Genomic DNA, 22009 nt, shown 5'->3' on the forward strand with positions numbered 1-22009 from the left:
AAAAAAAAAAAAAGCCAGGTGCTTCTCTCATCATCAAAAAAAAAAAAAAAAAAAGAATTTCTTCCCAGGTGATGGTAGCACAAGCCTTTAATAATCCCAGTACTCAGGAGGCAGAGGCAGAGGCAGGTAGATCTCTGTGAGTTCAAGGCCAGCCTGGGCTACAGAGCGAGTACCAGGACAGGTTCCAAAGCTATCCAGAGAAATCTTGTCTTGGAAAACAAAAAACAATAACAAAAAAAGAATTTCTTCCCTAAACACAGGGTCCAAAAGCTAGAATGAAGGTAAGCTACCACACCTGGTTAAGGACATTACTTTAAATTAAAATGAACCAAGAAAAAGTGTGCTCTTTAAAAATGAATGCCAAAGGTCAAAAGAAAATATAAAAGATCCACATCATCCTGTATCTGAAACCTCTTAAATTATTTCCCACATCTTCTTATTATTCAATTTAGAATATTAAATTTTTAAAAATCAGAATGGCATACAAAATGGAAATGGCAGATGGGAAAGACAAGAAACAAAATCAACAAGCAATATAAATACCTTACATTTTAGTCATAAAATTAAACTTCTCCCCTCATCAATCTTAGACAGCATTTAAACAAGTAATGCTATCGATTAACTTCTATTTCATTCCTACTAATTTTGCAGATAAGTACACGGCGAACATCCAAGAAACATGCCCCTCAAGGATGGTGCTGGCAATGATACTGCCAAGAAGGCAAGCACAAGAAAATGACAGAATCCATTTGGGGTCTTCAAATACACAGACACATAAAAATAAATCTTAAAAAGCAAAATAAAACAAAACAAAAACAAGTTGAGGAGATGGCTCAGTTATTAAGTGACTTTGGTGGAAGCAAGAAGATCTGAGTTTAAGCACCAGAACCCCCATAAAAAGCTGGGGCTGGCCAGGCAAGAATAGGCAGACCCCTGAAAGTTATTAGCTAGCCAGACTACCAAAATTTTGAACTTCAAGTCAGTAAGAAACACTTCCCCAAAATGAGGGGAGTGATCAAAGAAAGGCACCAATACTGATCTCTAGCTTACATACCCTCACACACAGGCAAGTGTACCCACATAAACAAGTACACATGTCACATCTATACACATTCCCCACCCCCCAAAAGTAGTCCTAACAGAAAAGAGACTTTACAGTAAGAAAGCAATGACTTCAATAAGAGAATCAGAGAACCATATAGTTTCTTAATCTAGAATAGTACACCACCCTTATGTGACCTCACTAAGAAAAAAGCTAACCAGAGTTACTGAAATGAATGTCAGGAGAGTTCAGAGTGCCAAACGTAATCATCTTTAGGATACAAACCTACGAATAAATGTACAATTCTAATAGCAGTCTGGTGACATTTTTAGAGGCAAGGTAAGATATCTCCAAGAATGTTACAATAAGCCAAGAAGTCCTATACATGGACATGTGACAAATAACATGATTAAAACAATGCAAGATATGTTTGGTAAAACATGCCTTTTTATATCCCTTTGGGTGACCACATTCACAGTCACACATTCATGCATTTGAAAGTTAAAGAGCAAAGCTATGTATAAGAGCTTTACAGAGAAGCAGTTGCACATCACACACAGCATACCATATTACACATGCTGAGCAAATCTGATTAATAGGTTAAAACATACAAACAGAACCAAATACAGTTAGTATACACAACTGCAAAGACATATATATTCTCTAGCACTGTCCACTCAAACCCTAAGAACCCAGAAGCAATACAGCATCAACTATAAATAGTCAATTTATCCACACTTTAACTCTTAATTATTCAAAAGAGGAGATTTTCTATCAAATAGAAAAACCCCTATGACTACATATTAGAACTTTCTCATGTGTGCAGTGGCTATTGCCACTTCCTTTCTTCTGCTCCAGTGTGTAACCCTGCACTCCCTAACTGAACGGTGATGGAAAAGAGGTACACATAAAGGGCAAAGGCAGTTAGAGGTTAGTCACGAAACTGAATCATACCGTGCAAAATTCATGCTTTTTACCAGTTCATCTAAAAGACGATTATTTCTCAAGTCTGGTTCTGTTACCGCCTAGAAAAGAAAAACAACAGATGGAAAAGGTCATAAACAATAATTAACTTGTCACAATTCTGATTTCAAAATGTCTGACCTGTCCTCCTGGGGCTCTCTGTCACACTAGTCTTCTAGGAAAATCTCAAAATAAAGTAGATTCATCTCATACTAACATGGAACTTTTAAGCCAGTGAATTAGGTAGAACCTGCTAACTGGAAGCCTGATTGCAGCTCTCAAAAGCATGTTAAAACTATTTGCTGTTTACTCTGCACTAAAACAAAAACCCAACATGAACAAGGATTTTTCTTCAAAATACCAAAACTAGCTTTCCCCACATTACTCAGCAACAGGAGAGGCTTTTAAGTAATAACACTGGAAGAGGCACTAACTATTCAAAGAAGGTTAAAAAATAAGAACTCAAAACTACAGAAACACCATCTAGCACTGCAGCATGGACGTTGTCTGGTACACACTGGTTCTAAGTCCAGCTGAACAAAGGCAGCACAGCAGTGGCAAAGACCTCCGAGGTTGAAGCAACTGCACTGTTTAGCAAAAGCAAACAGTTTAGACAAGTTCAGTGACATCCTGACAAGCTGTACCAGCCAGAGCAGTCACACCTCCAGCTCCCCAGTGTCCTTTTCAAGAGAGCCCTGTCTCTTCTTTCCTTCCCCAGACACAGGTTTAATTTCCCGTTCCATCTCATTCTCTACCTGTTCTAACTGCAAGAACAGTCTCAGGGACGGACAGCACACTTGCTAATGTCTGTTCTGAAGGGCTGGTCTGGGAGGGCGCTAAGAGACCAGGTTGAGCCCAGTTGCCATCAATCTCCTACCTCCTCTACAAATACAAATATCAGTTCTTCACAAACAAAGAATCCCACCAGTAGTGTTCATCCAAAGTGAGAAATTATAAAAAGTTAGGAACCATAAAAACATAAATTGTAGGAGTCAAAGAGTACTACAGCCTTCTACCTCACAAAATACATTAAGGTTATCAAAACCCTTGATGAGAAGTGGAACAAAACCCAGGTCTCTTATATATACTTCGGAAGTGTTTCCTGGAAACAGTCAAATGGTTTAACTCAGTCACTACATATAATCCCGTGCATTTTTGTGGACACAGAAAGCAAAAAATAAATTGTTCCAATCAACAAAATTTTTACAAAGAAAAGAAAAACTTACCACACAACAAGTTGGGCACTGAGTTTTATAGGACAAAAATTTTCTTATACAGAGAGAACAATCTGTAAAAAGACACAAAATGCAACATAGGAAGTTATGCTATTCAGTAGCATAGGAATCTGACTATTAACAAAATTCTGGCCTAAGACTAGAGTACTTCCAGCCTTATATCATTATAATTATAATTTTAAGTTTCTAGCACCTTCTTGCTCCACAAGTATTTACATGTGTAACTAAAAGCACTGTTAAGGAAACACATCTAGTACAATGAAATTTCTAAGCTCTCACAACTCTGTGAGCACACACCACCTCCCTCTTTGTTCCATTTATGAACCACAGTACACACAGAAGCCCTAGGTTTACTTAATACATGTGCCAGATACCTACACCCTAACTAACCCTGTGATGCCCACCACCCTATGCCAACAAGTACTTGGGTGGCAAGTGCCAAAACAACAGACAGGGCTAAGGTTTTTTACCTTAGCCAACAAAGTACAGGGCAACTACATTACAACTCAAGCAGGAAATAAGTATCTACTAAATTCTTCATAGCTGAGGCAGTGTACGATGTATTCCCAAAGGAAACTATCTGGTGTAATAGATGATACCTCAATGGTGGCTCCTTTACATGAAGCCTAAGCTCAGCTGAATTAAGGAGCCTTATTAAAAACATATCAATTTAGTTGGAGAAACAAAAACAGTATGATTTTGATGGTGCAAGTATTCAAAAATAAAGTATTGCTGGCTCCAACAACAGTCCCAAGGGGAAAAAAGGAAGGGCCATATTATGGACAAGGACAGGCAAAAGACAGGTTGAGAGCCTCTGGGCATTGCAAAGAAGCTAGAAGTTGCCATTCAGTTGTGAGCAACCTGAAAAGCCAACAACTCTCCTCAGATTCATCAGAAAATCAGAAAAGCAAGGTCACAGGCTAAACTGCTACCCCTCCCCTCAAAAAACTAGACAGGCAGCACTACAGGGAGGAGAGGCCACAGGCAGGAGCCAGACCAAAAAAAAAAAAAAAAAAAAAGACAACTATACTGGAGCCAGCATCAAAGAGAACACCTGAAGTGTGACTGACAGTTGCTGGAAAGATCTGAAAGTTGGTACCAGGAGTGGGGTAATATTCTGAAAGGTCTGACCATACTGGGGTTGGTTGGTTGGTTTGTTTGTTTGTTTGTTTGTTTTGGGGAGGAGGAATGTGGACAACTTTGAGACTTTAGACTAGGAAAGCAGTTGAAGTAGGGCTTAGTGGGCCATCCTAGTAGGAGCTTGGAAGGCAACAGTGCTGAGAGCAATGTGGGACGATGAAGGCCAGCTCAAAAGGTTGTAGAGGGGAACAATATTAGCAACTGAAATAGAAAGCATTCTTGTGATATTCTGGCAAAGAATGTGGCTACTTTTCACACTTGTCCTAAATTAAAAACAGATTAATTTCCTTGGTAGAAGAGATTTTAAGACAGTTGAATACTGATTCAGTCAAGTAGCTCTTAGCAATCCCTCTTATGCAAGTCTACAGTGAAAAAGAGCAAGTGGAACAAAACTGGGGGGGAGGGGTAGTTTGAGAAGAAAAAGAACAGCAGAAAATTTAATGTCAGAATCAAGGACTATGCTGAAAGAGCTGAGAAGACTAAAGAAAGAACTGTTATACAATAAAGGGAGGGGTGCACTCAGGGCAAGACCCCATCCAACAAGGAAATGCCTGAGGAATTTTTTGCTGCTAAAAACAAAGGAAAGCTTCTACAAATGTAATTCAAGGAGGGACTAGGCTCTTTGCCAACTGGGCAGTAAAATTTATGTTATCAACATGATTCTTGCTTTCCATCATGAGGATACACAAGTATAGTAGTTGTGGAATCTTCCTCCAAAGCTAAATAGAGCCAGCCACGGAGATCAGGCATGTGGCAGAAGAGTGCCCCGAAAGCATGAAGCTGTGACAGTGAAGCCTGGACTGTGCTGGGAGACCCCAAGATATTAGAAATACCAGAGTCCTGAAATATCTGCCAAGGAGAGCTGTACACAGGGAGCCCAAAAACAAGGAGTGTGCTGCAGTCAGCAAAGCTGGAATGGAAGGAAAGAACCGTCTAAATCCTGGCATCAGACAAAATTTTGACATCAGACAAAAAGCTAGAAGATTTGGAGTTTGTCCTGCTGGGTTTCAGCTGTGATTGGCCCAGTATTTCCTCAGTATGCCCATTCTCCATTTTGGATGGCAAGGTATATTCTATGTCACTGTATGCTGGAATTATGTAATTTGCTTTCTGATTTTGAGTTTACAGGAAGTAACAATTTAAACACTGCCTTGAGTTTCAAAACAGAATTTGGACTTTTAAATTGTGTTGTGACTGAAAAACTATAGAGACTTTTGAAGCTTGACAAAATGCATTTTTGCATTATTGTATGGCCACCAGTCTATGGAGGTCAGAGAGTGGAATATGGTGGATTGAACGAAAATGGCCCCATAAGCCACTTGGTGGAACTGTTAGGGAAGGATTAGAAAGTGTGACTTTGTTGAAGAGGATTTGTCAGTAGGGGTGGACTTTGAAGTGTCAAAAGACTCCGGCCATTTCCAGTCAGGTCTCTCTACCTCATCTCATGGTTGTGGATCAAAATGTGACCTCTCAGCTACTGCCCCAGCACCATGTTGCCTGCCTGTTGCCATGCTTCCCACCATGATTGTCATGGACTCTAAACCTCTGAAACTGTAATCCCAAATAAATTCTTGCTTCTGTAAGTTGCCTTGGTCATGGTATCTTTTCACAGCAACAGAAAAGTAATTAAGACATACAGTGAGTCTCCCAGGCAATATTTTAAGTCACAAATTCCTAACCATGGTTGCTGAACTCAGGCATCTACAGGGATGGTTACTCCTTTTAACTTAGTTTCCCAGACTCTCACTTACATTAATTCAGTGGATGTGGATGGTTTTTTTTTAAAAAATTACATCACTTTAAATCATATTATTTCAACAAAAATTTAATTAATTATTTTTAGCTAGTAAGAAAACACCATCCAACCAACTAAGGACCAGCACTCCAGAATGTGCTCTGCCTAATTTTGTGACCCTCATCTGGAACAGCAACACAGTGACTTTGGATTCAGTTTAACTAATCTGCTTCTTAATTCATTCAAACTTTAATAACTAAACACAAACAAGCAGAGTGAAACAGAATAAACTGATTTACCATGATGAATCCTGGAATGTGTAAGGAGCAATAAACAACTAGGATTCAGACCCATCAATCCTATCAATTCAAGACAATACCACATGATAGATCTAGCTATAGACAGATCTATGGGTATTTCAAAGACCACATTATCTGTTGAAAAAACTTAACTGTACTTGTTATATGAGTATGTCACTGAATATGCTCATTTTAATGTATGATTTTTATTGTTTGTAAAGATATTAAAGTTTATTTAGGAACAATCCCCAATGTTGATCCTGGCTATTAATATGACTCTACCTGGAAGGAAACTAACATTTGTAAAGACCCATTATTGATGTGGGATTCCCCTCTGTATGCTGTGAATATGTTTTACTACCATGGTTAATAAAAGAAGCTGCTTCAGCCTATAGCAGGGCAAAATATAGTCAGGCTGGAAGAGATAGAGTAGAAAGAAACAGACAGACACCAGAACTTACTGGGTAACCAGTAAGCCATAGCCTTGTGGCGATACACCGAATAATAGAAAAGGGTTAATGTAATATGTAAGAGTTAGTAAGAGTTAATAGAAGCCTAAGATAATAGACCAAGTAGTGTTTTAATTCATATAGTTTCTGTGTGATTATTTTGGGTCTGGGCAGCCGGAAACCAATGGGAAGTCTTCACTTGCACATTGTGGTGGTTTCAATGAAATGGCCTACATTTTTCTCAGGCATTTGAATACTTGGTTCCCAGCTGGTAATGCTTTAGAAAGGCTTAGGAAATGTGGCATTGCTGGAGGAAGTTAGTCACTGGGAGCAGGCTCTGAGAGTCTAAAGACACTGTCCATCTCTCCACTTCCTATTTATGGTGTAAGATAGGAGCCCTCAGGCTCTATGCTTGCCTGCAGCCACAATTCCCTGTAGTGATCGTGATGGACTCTTATCTCTCTGGGAGGTACAGACCAAATAAACCCTTCCTTCCAAAAGTTGCCTTGGTTATGGTGTTTTATCACAGCAACAGATAAAGTAATGATACACTCAAAATGAGCCAAGCAGTGAGGGTTTTTGTTTTGGTTTGGTTTGGTTTGGTTTTGGTATGGCTATTATATGAGGAAGCACTTGCATGGATGCCAATGCTGTGTGTCCTCCTCAATCACCCTTCATCTTATTTTTGAGACAAATTCTCTTACTGAACCTGAAATTCTCTGTTGTTACTGTTGTTTTTCCAGGTAGGTTGACTAGAGTGAGGCCCCAGGATTCACCTGTCTCTGAACACAAGTGCTAAGGTTATAGGTTTACATCACTACCCTTGGCTTTTATGTGGATGTTTGGGTAAAGGTTTCACTTTAGCCCCTGGCATCCACATGTCCAAAGAGTCTGGACTGTTTGTATGGAAGCTCTACCCCAAGCCCCCTCCCCTGGACTTGCCTCAGTCCAGACCCCATCCCTGAGAAAGCCTACCAATGATCCCTCCCCAGAGATGCTCAAGGCCAACCACAGGGTATTTAAATTGCCTTCCCCACAGAACAAACAAGTGGTTTTCTGGTCTTCCTTTACCGTCTCCTCTCTAGGGGGCTGGAAAGTCATCCAGGAACGTTTCTATCCATTAAATGTGGGTTTTTCTAATTCAGTTTGATTCGGTCTGATTTGGATTATTGCATAGGAGGAGAGGCTTATCGGGGTGCAGAAACTTTGTAGTGGGTAGTAGAGATCAGAATTCATGTCCTTACTTTGCCTACTAAACCATCTTCCACAGCCTCAAGTTCTGCATATTAGTTCTCAGAACTATCTGAAGTAAAAAATTACTCAGTAGTCTTTTCCATTTAGAGAAATGTTGGCCAATAATTTTAAACTCCTCCACTTGGTAAGTGGCACTCAGAAGCCAAGCGCAGGTGTATCTGTCTGCAAAGCTGACACTTGCCAACATCTTATGACTTTACAGAACTTTCTGTCAAAGCTTTTTCCCAATTAAACCACCTTTTTTAAGCCAAACTGAACTGATTTTTAACTTTCCAAGACAAATATCCACTTGAAAGCAGAGGACAAAAAAAGTTCATAATCTAAATATTCAATAAACTAGATGGCCTAAATGAGAGGTTAACCAGCCTCCACAACCTTGAGCTATCAAAATCTTAACACAGCAGCAGAGCACTTGCCGACGTATATATCTATGAGGGCATGCAAACCGACATCACCTAATAAGCAGGTAAACAAATGAATAAGCTTATACACCAAGCATTTAAAACATATTTCTCATAAAGAAGATAAACAATTCTACTGCACAACTCTTTTCAGTATCACCCAGCTGCTAAGTGATAAAACCATCTGAATACTCTTCAATGAGGGAATTCTGAGGGAATCCAGATGGTCCTTGAATTATGATGGTTTGACAATTTTCCAGCCATAGCAGAATACAAAAACAGTATTCATTCAATAGAAACTATATTTTACATTTAGATTTCCTCCGTCCTGCTCCCCACCACCTTCCCCTAGCAATATGCAGTAAAATACTTTTGAAATGCTGGGCAGAGGAGGTAGGCACAGCTTCCCACCTCCAGTTGGTCAGGAGTGTCAGTTCGTTCTACCTGTACTGTGCTACATACAAAAGGAAATAAGTGAGGTGCATTAACAAAATTTTAACTTAACAGTATTTTCACCTCCTGACAGGTTCACTGGGATATAATTCCATGGTGAAATGTGTCAACATTCCTATTCTTTTGAAGGTTAAGATTTATAATTCCACACTAAATGGTTGAAACATTCATCTGTCATTCTGCTAAAAGCAACATCCCAAAGTTTAACATATTAAAGTGCTCAGCAAATAACCATGTATTGTTACCAAAATCTTCACTGCTGTAAAGTCAATAAAAAGCATATAAAAATATCCAAAGGGGGGAGGGGGGTGGCAGAAAATGTAAGAACCTTGTAAGAAACTACCATATTTAAGATGAGGTAATGGCATAGACCTTCCTAAAAGTATAAGATAGAGGAATGGACGATGAAAAATGAACGTGTGAATGAATCTTCAGTGTTAATGAAAACTACTTTGTGCTTTTACTAACACAAAACAAAATGTACTTACAGTTATGAGAGCACTGGGGAATTATCACTGCAATGTTGAAATACTCGAAGCAAATCCCACAGCGTAGCAAATCATCTATTGTCTGAAATATTAAAACACATGTATAGCAACAAGACATCAACAACAGAATCAATGCCTGGCACACAACTTTCCCTCTATTTCCCTAAAACAATTATTTGTAAGTTATACATATTCAAAATCTAACAACAGATAAACATGAAAGTCTAATGACAGAGAAAAACCTCCCCACAAATATTCAAATTTGCTAGGTGTGGTGGTGGCAGGCCTTTAATCCCAGCACTCAGGAGGCAGAGGTAGGTGAATCTTTGAGGCAGCCAGGTCTACAAAACAAGTTCCAGGAAAGCCAGGGCTATTACACAGAAAAACCCTGTTTTGAAAAACCAAAAACAATTAAAAACAAAAACTTAAAAATTCAAATTTCAGATTACCCCAGTCGCTTTGTACAGTTGATACTGTGGATTCTCATGCCATACTGTTAGGCCTTCACAAAGGGCCCTCCATTCCCGCTCTTCTTCTCCCATACTCTAGCTCTTCAGACCCCATCCTCTGGCATATGGTAACCACTTGGTGGAAGACATCAACAATCCATCACCACATAGCTTAAGGATCAAGTTGGAAACTAGTAAAGTCAAACAATAAAAAGCCTCTAGCAGGGTATGGCCACATGCACCTGTAGTCCTAGCATTTCGGAGGCTGGGGTAGGACTCTGAGACTGAAATACCCATCCTCCTCATGGTAGTCCAACACTTACGGCATGATTCACCACAGTGCAGCCACACGAGGAAGCCTTCAAAACAGCTAGCTACAGTCAGTGTCAAATTGGACAACAAGCCAAACAGAATAGGATTTACTCTTGCAACTTAAACTTTAGTTTGTTTAAGTAAAATAATGATAGGAAGATAGTAAGGTAGGCTGCTTTATTCTCAAGAAATAAATGTTTGGGAAGCTGAGGAAGTAGCTGAAGGAAGGAGTCCTTGTCTAGCATGAAAGTGGCCCTGGCTGCCACCCTGAGCTACACACACACACGGGCATGCATGCACGCACGCGATATGAATAAAAATGTATACTACAGCTAAAGATAGTGGCACACGTTCCCCAGCGCTTGTGAGTTCAAGACCAGCCTGATCTACATAGTTTCAGGACAGCCAGAGCAACACTGTTAGACCCTGCTCATAAAAACAAAAGCAAAAATAGAATGTATTATACATATGAAGAAAATTCTATAAAGATACAATGAAGTGATAAATCATAGTTACTAAGATCAAGGAACTGAGGAGCATGGCAGGAAGGAAATCTGTTTCATTTTAAGTATTTCTTAAGCCACATGAATCTATTACTTAAAAACTGTAGAGACAGAAGAGATGGCTCAGCAGTTAAGAGCACCAGTTGCTCTTGCAGAGGACCTGGGTTGGATTCCTGGTACCCATACCACGGCTCACGACCATTTATGACTCTGGTTCCAGGGATTCAATGCTCTCTTCTGACCTCTACAAGCACCAGGCATGCATGCAGAACACATACATATATGAGGCGAAAACACTCAATGTACAAAATGAAATAATTGTTTAGAATAAATAATTTAAATATAAGTAAATACCATTATGGTGGCACACACTTGTAAACCTAGCACTTCAGAGGCAGAAGCAGGAGGATCCAAAAGTTAGACACCACCTTGAGCTAGCCAGCAAGCTCCAAGTGTGTCTGGACTACACAGGGAGCCTGTCTCAAAACCAAACACAAACAAGTTGTCATTAACAATCCATATGATAAAATAGCTATTAAAAACTTGTGCTGGGCAGTGGTGACACACATCTATAATTCCAGCATTCGGAGACAGAGTTTGGGGTCAGCCTGGTCTATAGAAAGAGTTCCAGGACAGCCAGGAATACACAAGGGAAAACCTTGTCTCAAACACGAAACAAGCCAAAAAAGAAAAAAAAAAAAAAAAAAACCAAAACCTATCTTAGGGAAATACAGTGCTTTTATAAAAAGTAAGGAGAAAAGTCTATATCCAGGGCAGGGGCAAGAGGGTTACCGAGTGATTCTTAGTTAAAATAAATAAAAAATATCCACCCAAGTAAATATTACTTAACTAAAATAATTCAGTGTGCAATAATTCCTTAAACTCAAAGGCTAAGTACTGGGCCTACGTCCTAATCTCCGTTTTAAAAAGATGTGAGCCACTGATGAGGGAGGGGGACTTCATTGGTGGAGGGGGAGGGATATGGGAGGCAGTGGAGGGGAGGAGGCAGAAATCTTTAATAAATAAATTTTAAAAAGTAAAAAAAAAAAAAGATGTGAGCCAGGGATGGCCACTGACCATGACTATGGTCAGCGAGCTGGGCGATGGTGGTGGACACCTTTAATTCCGCACTTGGGAGGCAGAGGTGGATCTCTGTGAGTTTGAGGCCAGCCTGGTCTACAAAGCGAGTTCCAGGGTAGTCAAGACTGTTACGCAGAGAAACATTGTTACTAGGGTAAGGGTGAAAAAAATAGCGCTCCGGATGCTGGATCAGGTGAATCGAGACTAGGCTGGTCCTACCGAACTCCAGGCTAGCCAAGGACTAGAGTAAAAGGCTTGTCTCATAAACTAATAAAATAAATAAAAATTGAATAAAAGAGAGATGTGTCGTTGAAAGAGGCAGGGCACATCAGGGAGAAACCGGCTGCAGTGTGCTAAGAACGAGGAGCACTTGTGAACCTCAGCGAGAAAAGGAAAGCCATGGCAAGCAGATCCCCTGTTTTGCTATATGATTATAAAAAACGTCATCAGAGTCCACCCAAATCACGCGTGGTGTCACTGTTCACACACGAAGTCTTCCGAGGATGAGCTGTCACCATTGTTGACACCGCGTTCCGGTGACTTTATCCTGGTGACGAGGTGCTTGTGACTGAAACCCAAAACACCCGGTTCGTTAGGGCGGCCATCCTGGGCTCACGGCATAGGCCCGCTGCGCGTTCCCGAACAGTCCCGGGCGTTGGACCCGGCGTCGCGAGGCCCGGCCAGGGTAGGGCTGAGGCGGAAGCGCGCGGCCAGGGCCGCCCCGCTCTCAACAGCGCCGTCCGGGCCCCGGCCTTCCTGGGACACTCACCTTCATCATCGACAGCCCCGGAGGCCACCTTGGCTCGGCCAGGGTCTCCATGGTCGCACCTGACAAGGCCACAAGCTACCGGCCTGCCGCCCAGTCCTTCTACTCGAAATTCCCCGCGCTACACCTACGTCAGCAACGCGCGACGCACTCGAGGCGAACGCACAGCATGCTGGGCGTTGTAGTTAGTACGCATCGGGCGAAGCAGAGCGTTCCAGGGCGCAGTCTAGATTGTTGCAGTCCTTAGACCTCGGGGGGAGAAGAGGATGATTGGAGGATTAAGGGCAGCTTGAATCTGCCTTAGAAAAGGAATAAAAGATTCCCGAAGGTGACTGAGTATTAGGAAAAAGACAGTCAGGAATCAAATGAAGTCTAAACCTTGATAGATATTTCAAGGTCTAGGCTCTTTTCCCCTTCAGGTCGTACTCTCTGGTTACTATAGAGATCTGTCCTGTTCCTTGAATACATCTAAAGTCACACTTCTGTCTCAGCCCCACTTTCTGTGAGCGACAGTGGCATCCCCCAGAGCCACACAGAGCCTACATGATCTAAATAGGAACTCTTACTTGAAGTGGGGGAAGACATCAAACGCAGTCTTAGCTCCAGTTAGCACGTGCTCTACCACTTACCTACTCTCCACCCCCGCATACCTCTAAAATTTTAAAGTTACTTCTATTCTTCAGAGATAACTATTGTTAATATTGGCACTTAGTTTCCAGATGTTTCACATGCAAACTGACAGAGTTTCTCCTTGACCAAACTTCTGTCGGGCTCTCGAAACATCTTCTAGCCAATATTCCTCATAAGGTCCAGTTTCGGCAAAGAGTATTACTAAATTAGTTTAACAGGAGCCCACGTTCTTCATATCAAATCACTCCGACTTCTTGATAGGTTCCTCGCCCTCATCCATCTTGTGTTGCGCTTCAGATGAACAGGGATCCGGGCAGTCGGGAGCCAACGAATGCTAAGCGCTACAGCTCAGATGGGAAAGATGAAAAGTATGCTGGCAATAGGAAGCCAGGAAATCGTGTTATAGCTAAGATGAAAGAATATTCTGGCAGTTGGGAGCCAAGGAACAACACAGGTCACAGTAGGTGTAGCAGCTTGCAGCCCTGCTCCTGGGAAAGGTTTCCACAATGTAATGTCTCTGTTCAGGCAGGAGAGGGCTTCCCCTGGAGAAGTTGTTACAGTTACAGTTCTATTCTGGTATGCCCAAGTGTAACAACTAGAGGAAGTGCTAGAGGAAGGTTTCCCCAGTGAAAGTGTTACAGCCCTGCCTGGTTCTGGCAATCTGGCAAAAAGTTGTTACTTCTCTCCTCTGATCCATTCCAGTGAAAGAAGTTCTCACCCAAACCTCATTAAAGAGATTTATTGAGAGGGAAGAATCCAGGAGAGTGGCTGCCTCTGCCGGGTGGAAAAAGTGGTAGCATTAAACTGAACAGGTGAAGGGCTTATATAGGGCTTCTTAGGGGCAGAGTTTCTCCAGGGAGATTTTCAGGGTGGGAGTTGGCCAGATTTCAGTCCCTTGAGCTCAGATTGGCTAGATCTCTGCTCAGGGATTGATCTGCTTCCCTGGACAGGAATTGGTTGGTTTTCTGCTTAGTTGGTCAGGGGCAGATCTGACTCTGGTTTCAGGGTCAAAGTTTCTTTCACTGGCACTTTTTAACTTTTGGCTCTAATTTCAGTACCAGGGCATATTTTTTTCACTGGCTCTGATTTTAGGGCCAAAGTGTGGTTTTGTTGTTGTTGCTGTTGTTTGTTTGTTTGTTTGTTTGTTTTTGTTGGAGTTTTTTGGCACTGGTTTCAGAGTCAGAGTACATTTCTTTGGTTCTGGATTCAGGGCTAAAGTTTTTCTTTTACTAGCCATGGTGTTTCTTTCACTGGCTCTGGTTTCAGGGCCAGGGTGGGTTTCTTTGACTGGCCCTTTTACCCTATACATCTCCCAGGTGATGTCTTTGGGTCCTGACCAGTCTCCAGCAAGAATCATTTCGGCTGGTTTAACCAGAATCCTATCACCTAGATGTAATACTGACCACTCAACTCAGCCTTCATCCTCTGCCTTCTGTGGGCCTCCCTTCACTAGGTCTCAGGGGCCACAAGTTAGTCCAGGTGCCACCTAAGACAGAACCCTGCAGCTTGCCATGTCACTGACACATGTGTGTCCCATGCATGTTTGTTTTGAAAGCTTACAATGGGCCAGGCATGTGAACTCTCCTGGGAAACAGGCAGAGATGTGGCTGTCATAGACTTTACAAATGTGAAGACTGAGACCCAACAGGGTAGGACTTCATCCTTTTGAGTTGTATTCATACAGGGACCTCTGTACTCTGAACCAATTAACTTTTCGTAGCTACACTCACATATGAATTGGACAATAATGACATGAACAACATTTAGACAATAGACTTTAATATCCATCACAGTAATAGCTAACACGTATTAGACCACCTTGTTCAAAGCACATGCAAGTGTTTTTACATTTATGCACTTATTTGGCGTATTTGTTTATCATTCAGATGAAAGAGAATAGGTCATTGGTTCAGGGAATTTTGCTGATAAGTAGAAACAGGGTTTGAACTCAGGCTGTCTGGCTTTTGAGAACATACTACCTACCACAGAATATTCTCATAAGAATCCAGCCAAGGCAATTCTTCTCACAGATATAGGAACAGAGAGTCAGAACAGCAAAATGATTCATCAGGATCACATAATTTTGCCAATGGCAATGCTCAGGGTTGAACCAGATTTTTAACCAACCCAAAGAGATCACCAGAGACACTTTATTGAGCAGACAAGAGCACACAGAGCAGAGCCAAGTCTGAGAATCCCAGGACACTGGACTGAGCAAACCAAAAACCAGGCTAAATGGAGGATTAGGGGCCTGGTGGATTTGTACCAACCAATTGGAGAAGAGTGTGCAAATGAAGTAGGTTAAGTTGGGTGTTGTTGGATAGCTGTGGATGCATCAGGAGCAGGTATCTGTGCAAAGATAGGGCAATGCAATAAAACCAGTGTATAGCAGTTATTCCTTTAGAGTCCTCTTTGGATAGTGGGTAAGTAAGTTGACAAATGGCTGTGGGGGGGGTAAGAATAGGGAAGAAAGGAAGAAGGAATGGAAGGAGTGAGGGAAAGAGAAAGGAAGGAAAGATGGGAGGGAGAGACTAGGCAGGGGTAAGGAGGCAGTCCCCTCTCTGTGCAGAGCCTCAAGGCCACGCCCCATGCCCTTCATCTCTGAAACCACTTGGTGAGACTGCATGAATGAACAAATTACCAGAGAGTTCACATTCCCAGGCTGTCTTTTCCTCCTGAACTCAGTGTCTCTCTCCTGTTCTCTTTGGCAGCAACCAGGGAGTTAAACACGACTCCAGGTCACCTATAGACCTGTGGAGGAAAGTTCCAGGGGATAAGCAGATCCCAGGAGGCCACCATGGGCTCAGAACAATACATTGACACCTTCCCTTAAGCCTCAAGAACCATTCTCCTGTAACAAGCTGCCATCTGTCTCTGTGGCATGTGTCCTTTTTTTTTTTTTTTTTTTTTGGATCAATAAAGAGTGTGTGCTTCTTTATTCAGGAACAAAAACAAAATGTTCTGTATTTTAAAAGGATACTAAAGTCAGCAGGACCTCCCACAACACTTAGAACCAAGCAAAGAGCCAGGAGAGGGTAGCTCCATAAAAGACAGTTGACCAGTAAACTTGAATTTCAAATACAGAGAATTTTGAAGTGTAGTATGCCACAAATATTGCACATAACATACTTATAGTTTTAAAAACTATTCCCTGTGTATCTGAAGTTAATTTTTAACCTGGTCACCCTGTGATTTTATCCAACTACTCTAATCAGAGGGATGTGCTCCCAGCCACGTGGGGCTTGTCTTGGACTCACCCTTGATGTTTCATGGTCCTGAGCACCTGCCAAAAGTATCTTTGTATCTTTCTTCCTCTCTACCCTTCATCCCCTCTTCGAGCCACCGCTTCACTCTCTTAAAGCGCTTGGGGTTTTGTCCCTCCTTCCTCCCCATCTTCCTTTTCTCTCCCTTCCTTTTTTCCATTCTTGTTTTTATTGTTCTTTGTCTGTTTGTCTGCAGTACTAGGTATCAAACCCAGGGTCTTGAGTGAACCAGGCAAGCAATCTACCACAAAGCTGTATCCTCAGCTTCTGCCCCATACACCTTTAAAGTTTAGCTATTTTGTGTTTGAGTGTTCTGCCAACATGTCTGCCTGTGCACCACATGCATGCCTTGTGTTTGCAGAGGTCAAAAAAGAGAGCTGAATCCCCGGATCTAGAATTATAGATGACTGTGAACTACAATATAGATGTCAGAATTCAAACCTAGGTCTTCTAGAAGAGCAAGAAATGTGCTTAACCACTGAGTCATCTTTTCAAGCCTTAACCTTTTGGTTTTTAAAACAAGGTTTGGCTATGAAACTCAGGGTATCTGCTTTTACTACCAAAACTGTAGGGCCCTATAAGACCCAGCCCTTTCATTCAATTTAGTAGATGTTTCCAGACCCCTGACACCTTTGCCAGGGCCTGAACTACAGAAGTAAACAAATAAGAAGTGGTCCCTGATCTTGAGGAGCTGAGGTGTTAGAGGGGTGTGGGTCAGGGATGAAGACAATATAGACAAGGAAGCACAAAAGAAAGTGAATGAATACGAATTCCCTTACATGGGAAATGGGTGTTAATATATTAAAAGTTGATGGTTTAATGGAACACACCATGAATTGGGCAACCTGGGAAGTCCCCTACAGGAGGTAACGTGTGCATAGTGACCCATTTTGGAAAAGATAGCGGCAGTCATGTTAAAACTTAGGGCGAGGAGTTGGCAAAGTGCCTGGATTTCAGTGCGTGTTAACTTGAGCAAGTAGTTGCGCCTCTCTGTGCCTCAGTCTTCTCGTCTGTAAAATGAGCCGATCGTAGCATTTGTTTGGAAGGAACTTTTAAGATACATGCTAATGCCTTGCAATGATATTTGAAATTCAAATACAAATTAAACACAGAAAACACACATGATTTTAAAATCTGCATTATTCTAAAATTTTGAAAATTTCCATCAAAATTAGGAAGTTTACTGTCTGCCATCTTACAAGTGGCCACATGGGGGCAACAGAGTACCATACAAAAGTGCCATAGAACCGCCATGCTCAAACTGAGGTTGAAACAGATGGTCAATCACCCCGTTAATCCATAACTTATTTACATCTTTTCATTTAATTGACTTTCATGAATTCTGAGCATGTTTGGGTCTTTTTCTGAACCTAAAGAAGAAAAAAAATCAGGTCGTGGTGACAACCACCTTTAATCCCAGCCCTCAGGAAGAAGAGGCAGAGGCAGTTCAAGGCCAGCCACAGCAACACAGTGAGACCCTGTCATGAGAGAAGGAAGGAAAGTTAGGGGGAAGAAAGGAGGGAAAAAGTATCCCCCTGCCTCACCCCTGCCTTTCTGAGGTCACATGTGTAGTTTCTGAAAGACACTAAGTGGGCTGTTCCTAGAAGGCTCTGCCTGGTACTGGTGTCTGTTTAGAATAGAGGTGTGGCCAGGCATTTTGGAAAGAAACAGATTATTCTGAGAAGCAGAGATAGCTAGTCACTTGTCCTGAGTGCACCTCCTGGTCAGGTTTACTGCTTACAGAGCATGGTCTGAGGAAAGTGACCCTACCTCTCCAAACCTGGGGCTAAAAAGAGTTGACTTTATAGCTTTTCTGTTAAATGAGCACAAGACGGTCCATGAGACTCATTTAGAACAGTGCCTGGGGAATCTGGAGAAATGGCTCAGTGATCTTGCAGAGGACCTGGGTTCAACCCACAGCCCCTACGTGCTGCCTTAGAACTGTTAGTAACTCTAGTCCCAGGGGATTGGATGCCCTCCTCTGGCCTCTGAGGGTACAAGGCATTAATAAAATGCACTTATGAATATGATTAATAAAAACTCAGAGAGAGAAATTGGGTTCAGCCTGAAGACCAGAAAAGCAAAGCAGCCAGCCACTGGCTCTTACCTCTAACTCAGTCTCAAATGGGGATCCTGCCTCGAGGAATCTCAGAATGAGACTGAGCCTGAGAGCTGTCTCCTCCTGTTTTATAACCCTCTCTAGGGCTGGGATTAAAGGCATGCACCACTACTGCCTGGTTTCTATGGCAAACTAGTGTGGCTACTGGGATTAAAGGTGTGTGTCATTGTGGCTACTGGGATTAAAGGTGTGTGTCATTGCTGCCTGGTCTGTAAGGCTGGCCAGTGTGGCTGTTTCCCTTTTCTCACCTTCAGGCAAGCTTTATTTATTAAAATACAAATAAAATACCACTACACATTTATATTCCTAGTTATCCTTGATATGGTTAAGAAACAAAAAACCAGACTTGAACCTCTAGCTCAAGAATGGGCATGAAATCTGACCATCAACAGTCGGATCATCATTTATGTAATGATTTGTCCACAGAAGCGTGTGACTCAGGAAAGGCCAATCAGAGACAGTCCTGGGATTTATACCCAGGAGTTGGAGAAGAGATAAATGTTTTCCTGCTAAGGTGGCTAAGTGCTAAGGTGTAAGGCTGTGGTTCCTTGGGGCCATCTTTATCACCACTAGGGAAGGAGCAGGATGGGCAAATAGGCCATGTGAGGGAGGGAGAACTGAGAGGAAGAGATCCTGAACTTGGCGTCTTGGATCTCACCTTCTCAGCCTCCACTCAGTTCTATCCCTGAGCACCGGGGATGGGGGTGGGGGCACTAAGTGTACCTTTTTCACGTAAGCCAGGCCGTGCTGGGTTTCTGTCCCTCTGAACTGAGTCCTACTGAGTGCATTTCCCCACAGCTTTAAGGCAGCGAGGACCAAGCGATGGTCAAGGGATGAAAGACCTGTGCATGTCAGTCCAGAAAGAATTTACAATGAAGAAAGGAAATCTTGCTTCAAACATGACAGGAGTCTGAAGTGGCCTGGGAAGAGGGTCTGCAGCTTTGCCTCATGTAGGTGAAGGGTTCTAGCAGGCCTGAGCACAGCAATCCTGGTACCAATAGGTTTTGCCTTTCACCCTTCTTCCCCTTGCTAAAACCCATTAGATTACATCCCTAAAACTGGTCACCAAGGTCTAGCCCTTGTTTGGCCCCTTCCTCCTCCTGAGGCTGACCACCAGGGTACAGCTATCAAAGTATTGAAGTCCAGCAATCAGAAGCCTCCTTTTAGCTCAGCGAATTAAAATGCCCAGTCAAAACAACCAACTCAGGTGGTCGTGTTGTGGGATACCTGATTGCTCTGTGAAACTCTTAAGACCAGGTTAATAAAATTAACTTTGGATCAGGAGGCAGAGCCAGTGACTAGTTGGCAAGAATTAGCTATAGAGAGTACAGAGGACCCAGGAAGATGGAGAGAGGCAAGGAAGGAATAGGGAGGGACTTAGAGATTCTGGGACCTTTTGAGCTGTCCTTTGTCCTTGTGGTGCAAATAAATCTCTTTGTGCTGAAAACTTGGTCTTGATGTGTCTGGTGCCATCTCCAGTCCCTTCAATGAGCCACTGACCTCCACAGTGAAGAGTGTGATTCTGTTCCTCGGAGGGAGAGACACATTTTCAACCTTCAGATGAAGCAAAATGAAGTGATCAGAAGGATAATTTCCCCCTGGTTTTTTAGTGTGTGTGTGTTGTGTAGTATCTGTATGTGTTAAGTTTAAGGCTTTTTGTTTGTTTGTTTGTTTGTTTATTAGTTGTCAGTTGGTTAGTTCTGTGAGACAGGTCTCTCTCAGCAGCTTAGGCAGGACTAGAGAGAGCACTGGCCTTGAACTAGAGGGAATCCTCCTCCTCCTCCTCCTCCTCCTCCTTCTCCTCCTCCTCCTCCTCCTCCTCCTCCCTTGGTCTCTCAAGTGCTCAGATTTCAAGGGTGAGCTAGAACTCCTGACTACTTCCTTTTTCATACTTCAGGTAAGCAGAAGCTGTTCCTTTGTAATGTGGGACACAAGACTATATCAAAGACTCAGGCTACAGTTAAATTCAAATCCCCAGCAACCTAGCAACATACCCTTCATTTCTAAAGAATAGCTGAGGTCATTTTTTTTTTTTTTGAGATAAGGTCTTTTGTGTAGGAGGACGCTACTTGGCTGCTTGTTTGTTTCCTGGCCACCCAGACCCCCTAAATAATCACACAGAAACTGTATTAATTAAATCGCTGCTTGGCCCATTAGCTCTAGCTTCTTATTGGCTAACTCTTACATATTAATTTAACCCATTTCTATTTATCTACATACCGCCGCATGGCTGTGGCTTACCAGTTAAAGTTCCAGCACCTGTTTCCAGCAGGGCTACATGACTTTCCTCTGATTCCATCCTTCTTTCTTCCAGCATTCAGTTTAGTTTGCCCCACCTACCTAAGTTCTGCCCTGCTATAGGTCCAAAGCAGTTTCTTTATTCATTAATGGTAATCACAACATACAGAGGGGACTCCCATATCATCTCAATACTACGTAGACAGGCTGACCTTGAATTTGAGATCTCCTGACACACCCAATCTTAACAATAATGTTTTTACTTTTAGTTTTTTTTTTTAATTTTGTTTGTGTGTTTTGCCCTCATGTATACTATACATATACTATATATGTATGCGTATACTACCTGCATTTATGGGTACCCATGGAAGTGATAAGATGTTGGATTCCCTGGAACTGGAGTTGGATTCCCTGGAACTGGAGATGGTTATAAACCACCATGTGGGTGTTGAGAACCAAACTCAGGTCTCCTGCAAAAGTAATGAGTGCTCTAACCACTGAGCCATCTCTCCAGCACCTACCAAAAACGTTTTAACAAAGAGGAGCTTTACTCCTACTATAACCTTACAAGGGCTTCTCACTCTCAGAATAATTTCACAGTCTTTACCCTGGCTTGAAAGCCAGTACTCCGAGTACTCCACACCCCCAACCTATCTCAACTTTCTGCCTCTGCTCCAGCCTCTTTGACTTTCTCCATTCTTCCCACATAGTAGGCTCTTTCTTCCCACACAGTAGGCTCTTTCAACAATCACTGGCCTGTGCATTCCTTCAGTGGCCCCGCCCAGCTTAAAATTCCTCTTCTCAACACGGCAGCCTCAACCTCCCAGCTCAGAGCTGAAATCAATATCTGCCCATTCTCCCGCACCTTTGGAGTTTCTTGTTTTGCTGATGTCATCATTTGACCCCCAGCATCTGACCTAGTGCGTAGGCATTTTGATCCACTTTGCTCATGGCTGTGTCCCCGACCCCCAGCATACCTGGCACATGTGGTGGTTAATACCTTCAGTATGACAAGATCTTGAATCACATAGATGAACCTCTGTACACCTGTGTATAGGTACACCTGCGAGCGATTACTTAGTCTCCGTTAATTGAAGTGTATAGTCCATTAATTTGGGACAGCACCACCCTATAGAGTTGGGTCATGGGACAATAATAAATTGAAAACTAGTTGAGCACTACTCCTTGAC

General features: G+C 42.3%; 1 protein-coding gene across 3 annotated transcripts in view; it reads right to left on the reverse strand.

Annotated features, from left to right (window-relative positions):
- The window catches only part of Rad18 (RAD18 E3 ubiquitin protein ligase), an 89319-nt gene extending 75345 nt beyond the window's left edge, over nt 1-13974 (reverse strand). The window contains exons 1-5 of one of the 3 annotated variants that reach the window (XM_050148476.1): nt 13220-13974; nt 12573-12818; nt 9460-9541; nt 3232-3293; nt 1997-2067 (exon numbers count right to left, since the gene is read on the reverse strand). In XM_050148476.1, the coding sequence (XP_050004433.1) occupies nt 1997-2067; nt 3232-3293; nt 9460-9541; nt 12573-12623 (266 nt within the window). In that variant the 5' untranslated portion in view covers nt 12624-12818; nt 13220-13974. Of the gene's footprint in view, nt 1-1996; nt 2068-3231; nt 3294-9459; nt 9542-12572; nt 13175-13198 lie in introns of those variants that run through there. The other 2 variants (XM_050148478.1, XM_050148477.1) reach the window with 2 other exon arrangements.
- Between the last annotated feature and the right edge of the window lie 8035 nt (nt 13975-22009).

Source organism: Alexandromys fortis, unplaced genomic scaffold, assembly GCF_014885135.2.
Source record: "Alexandromys fortis isolate MF-2015 unplaced genomic scaffold, M_Fortis_MF-2015_v1.1 scaffold_59, whole genome shotgun sequence".
Taxonomy (NCBI): Eukaryota; Metazoa; Chordata; class Mammalia; order Rodentia; family Cricetidae; genus Alexandromys; species Alexandromys fortis.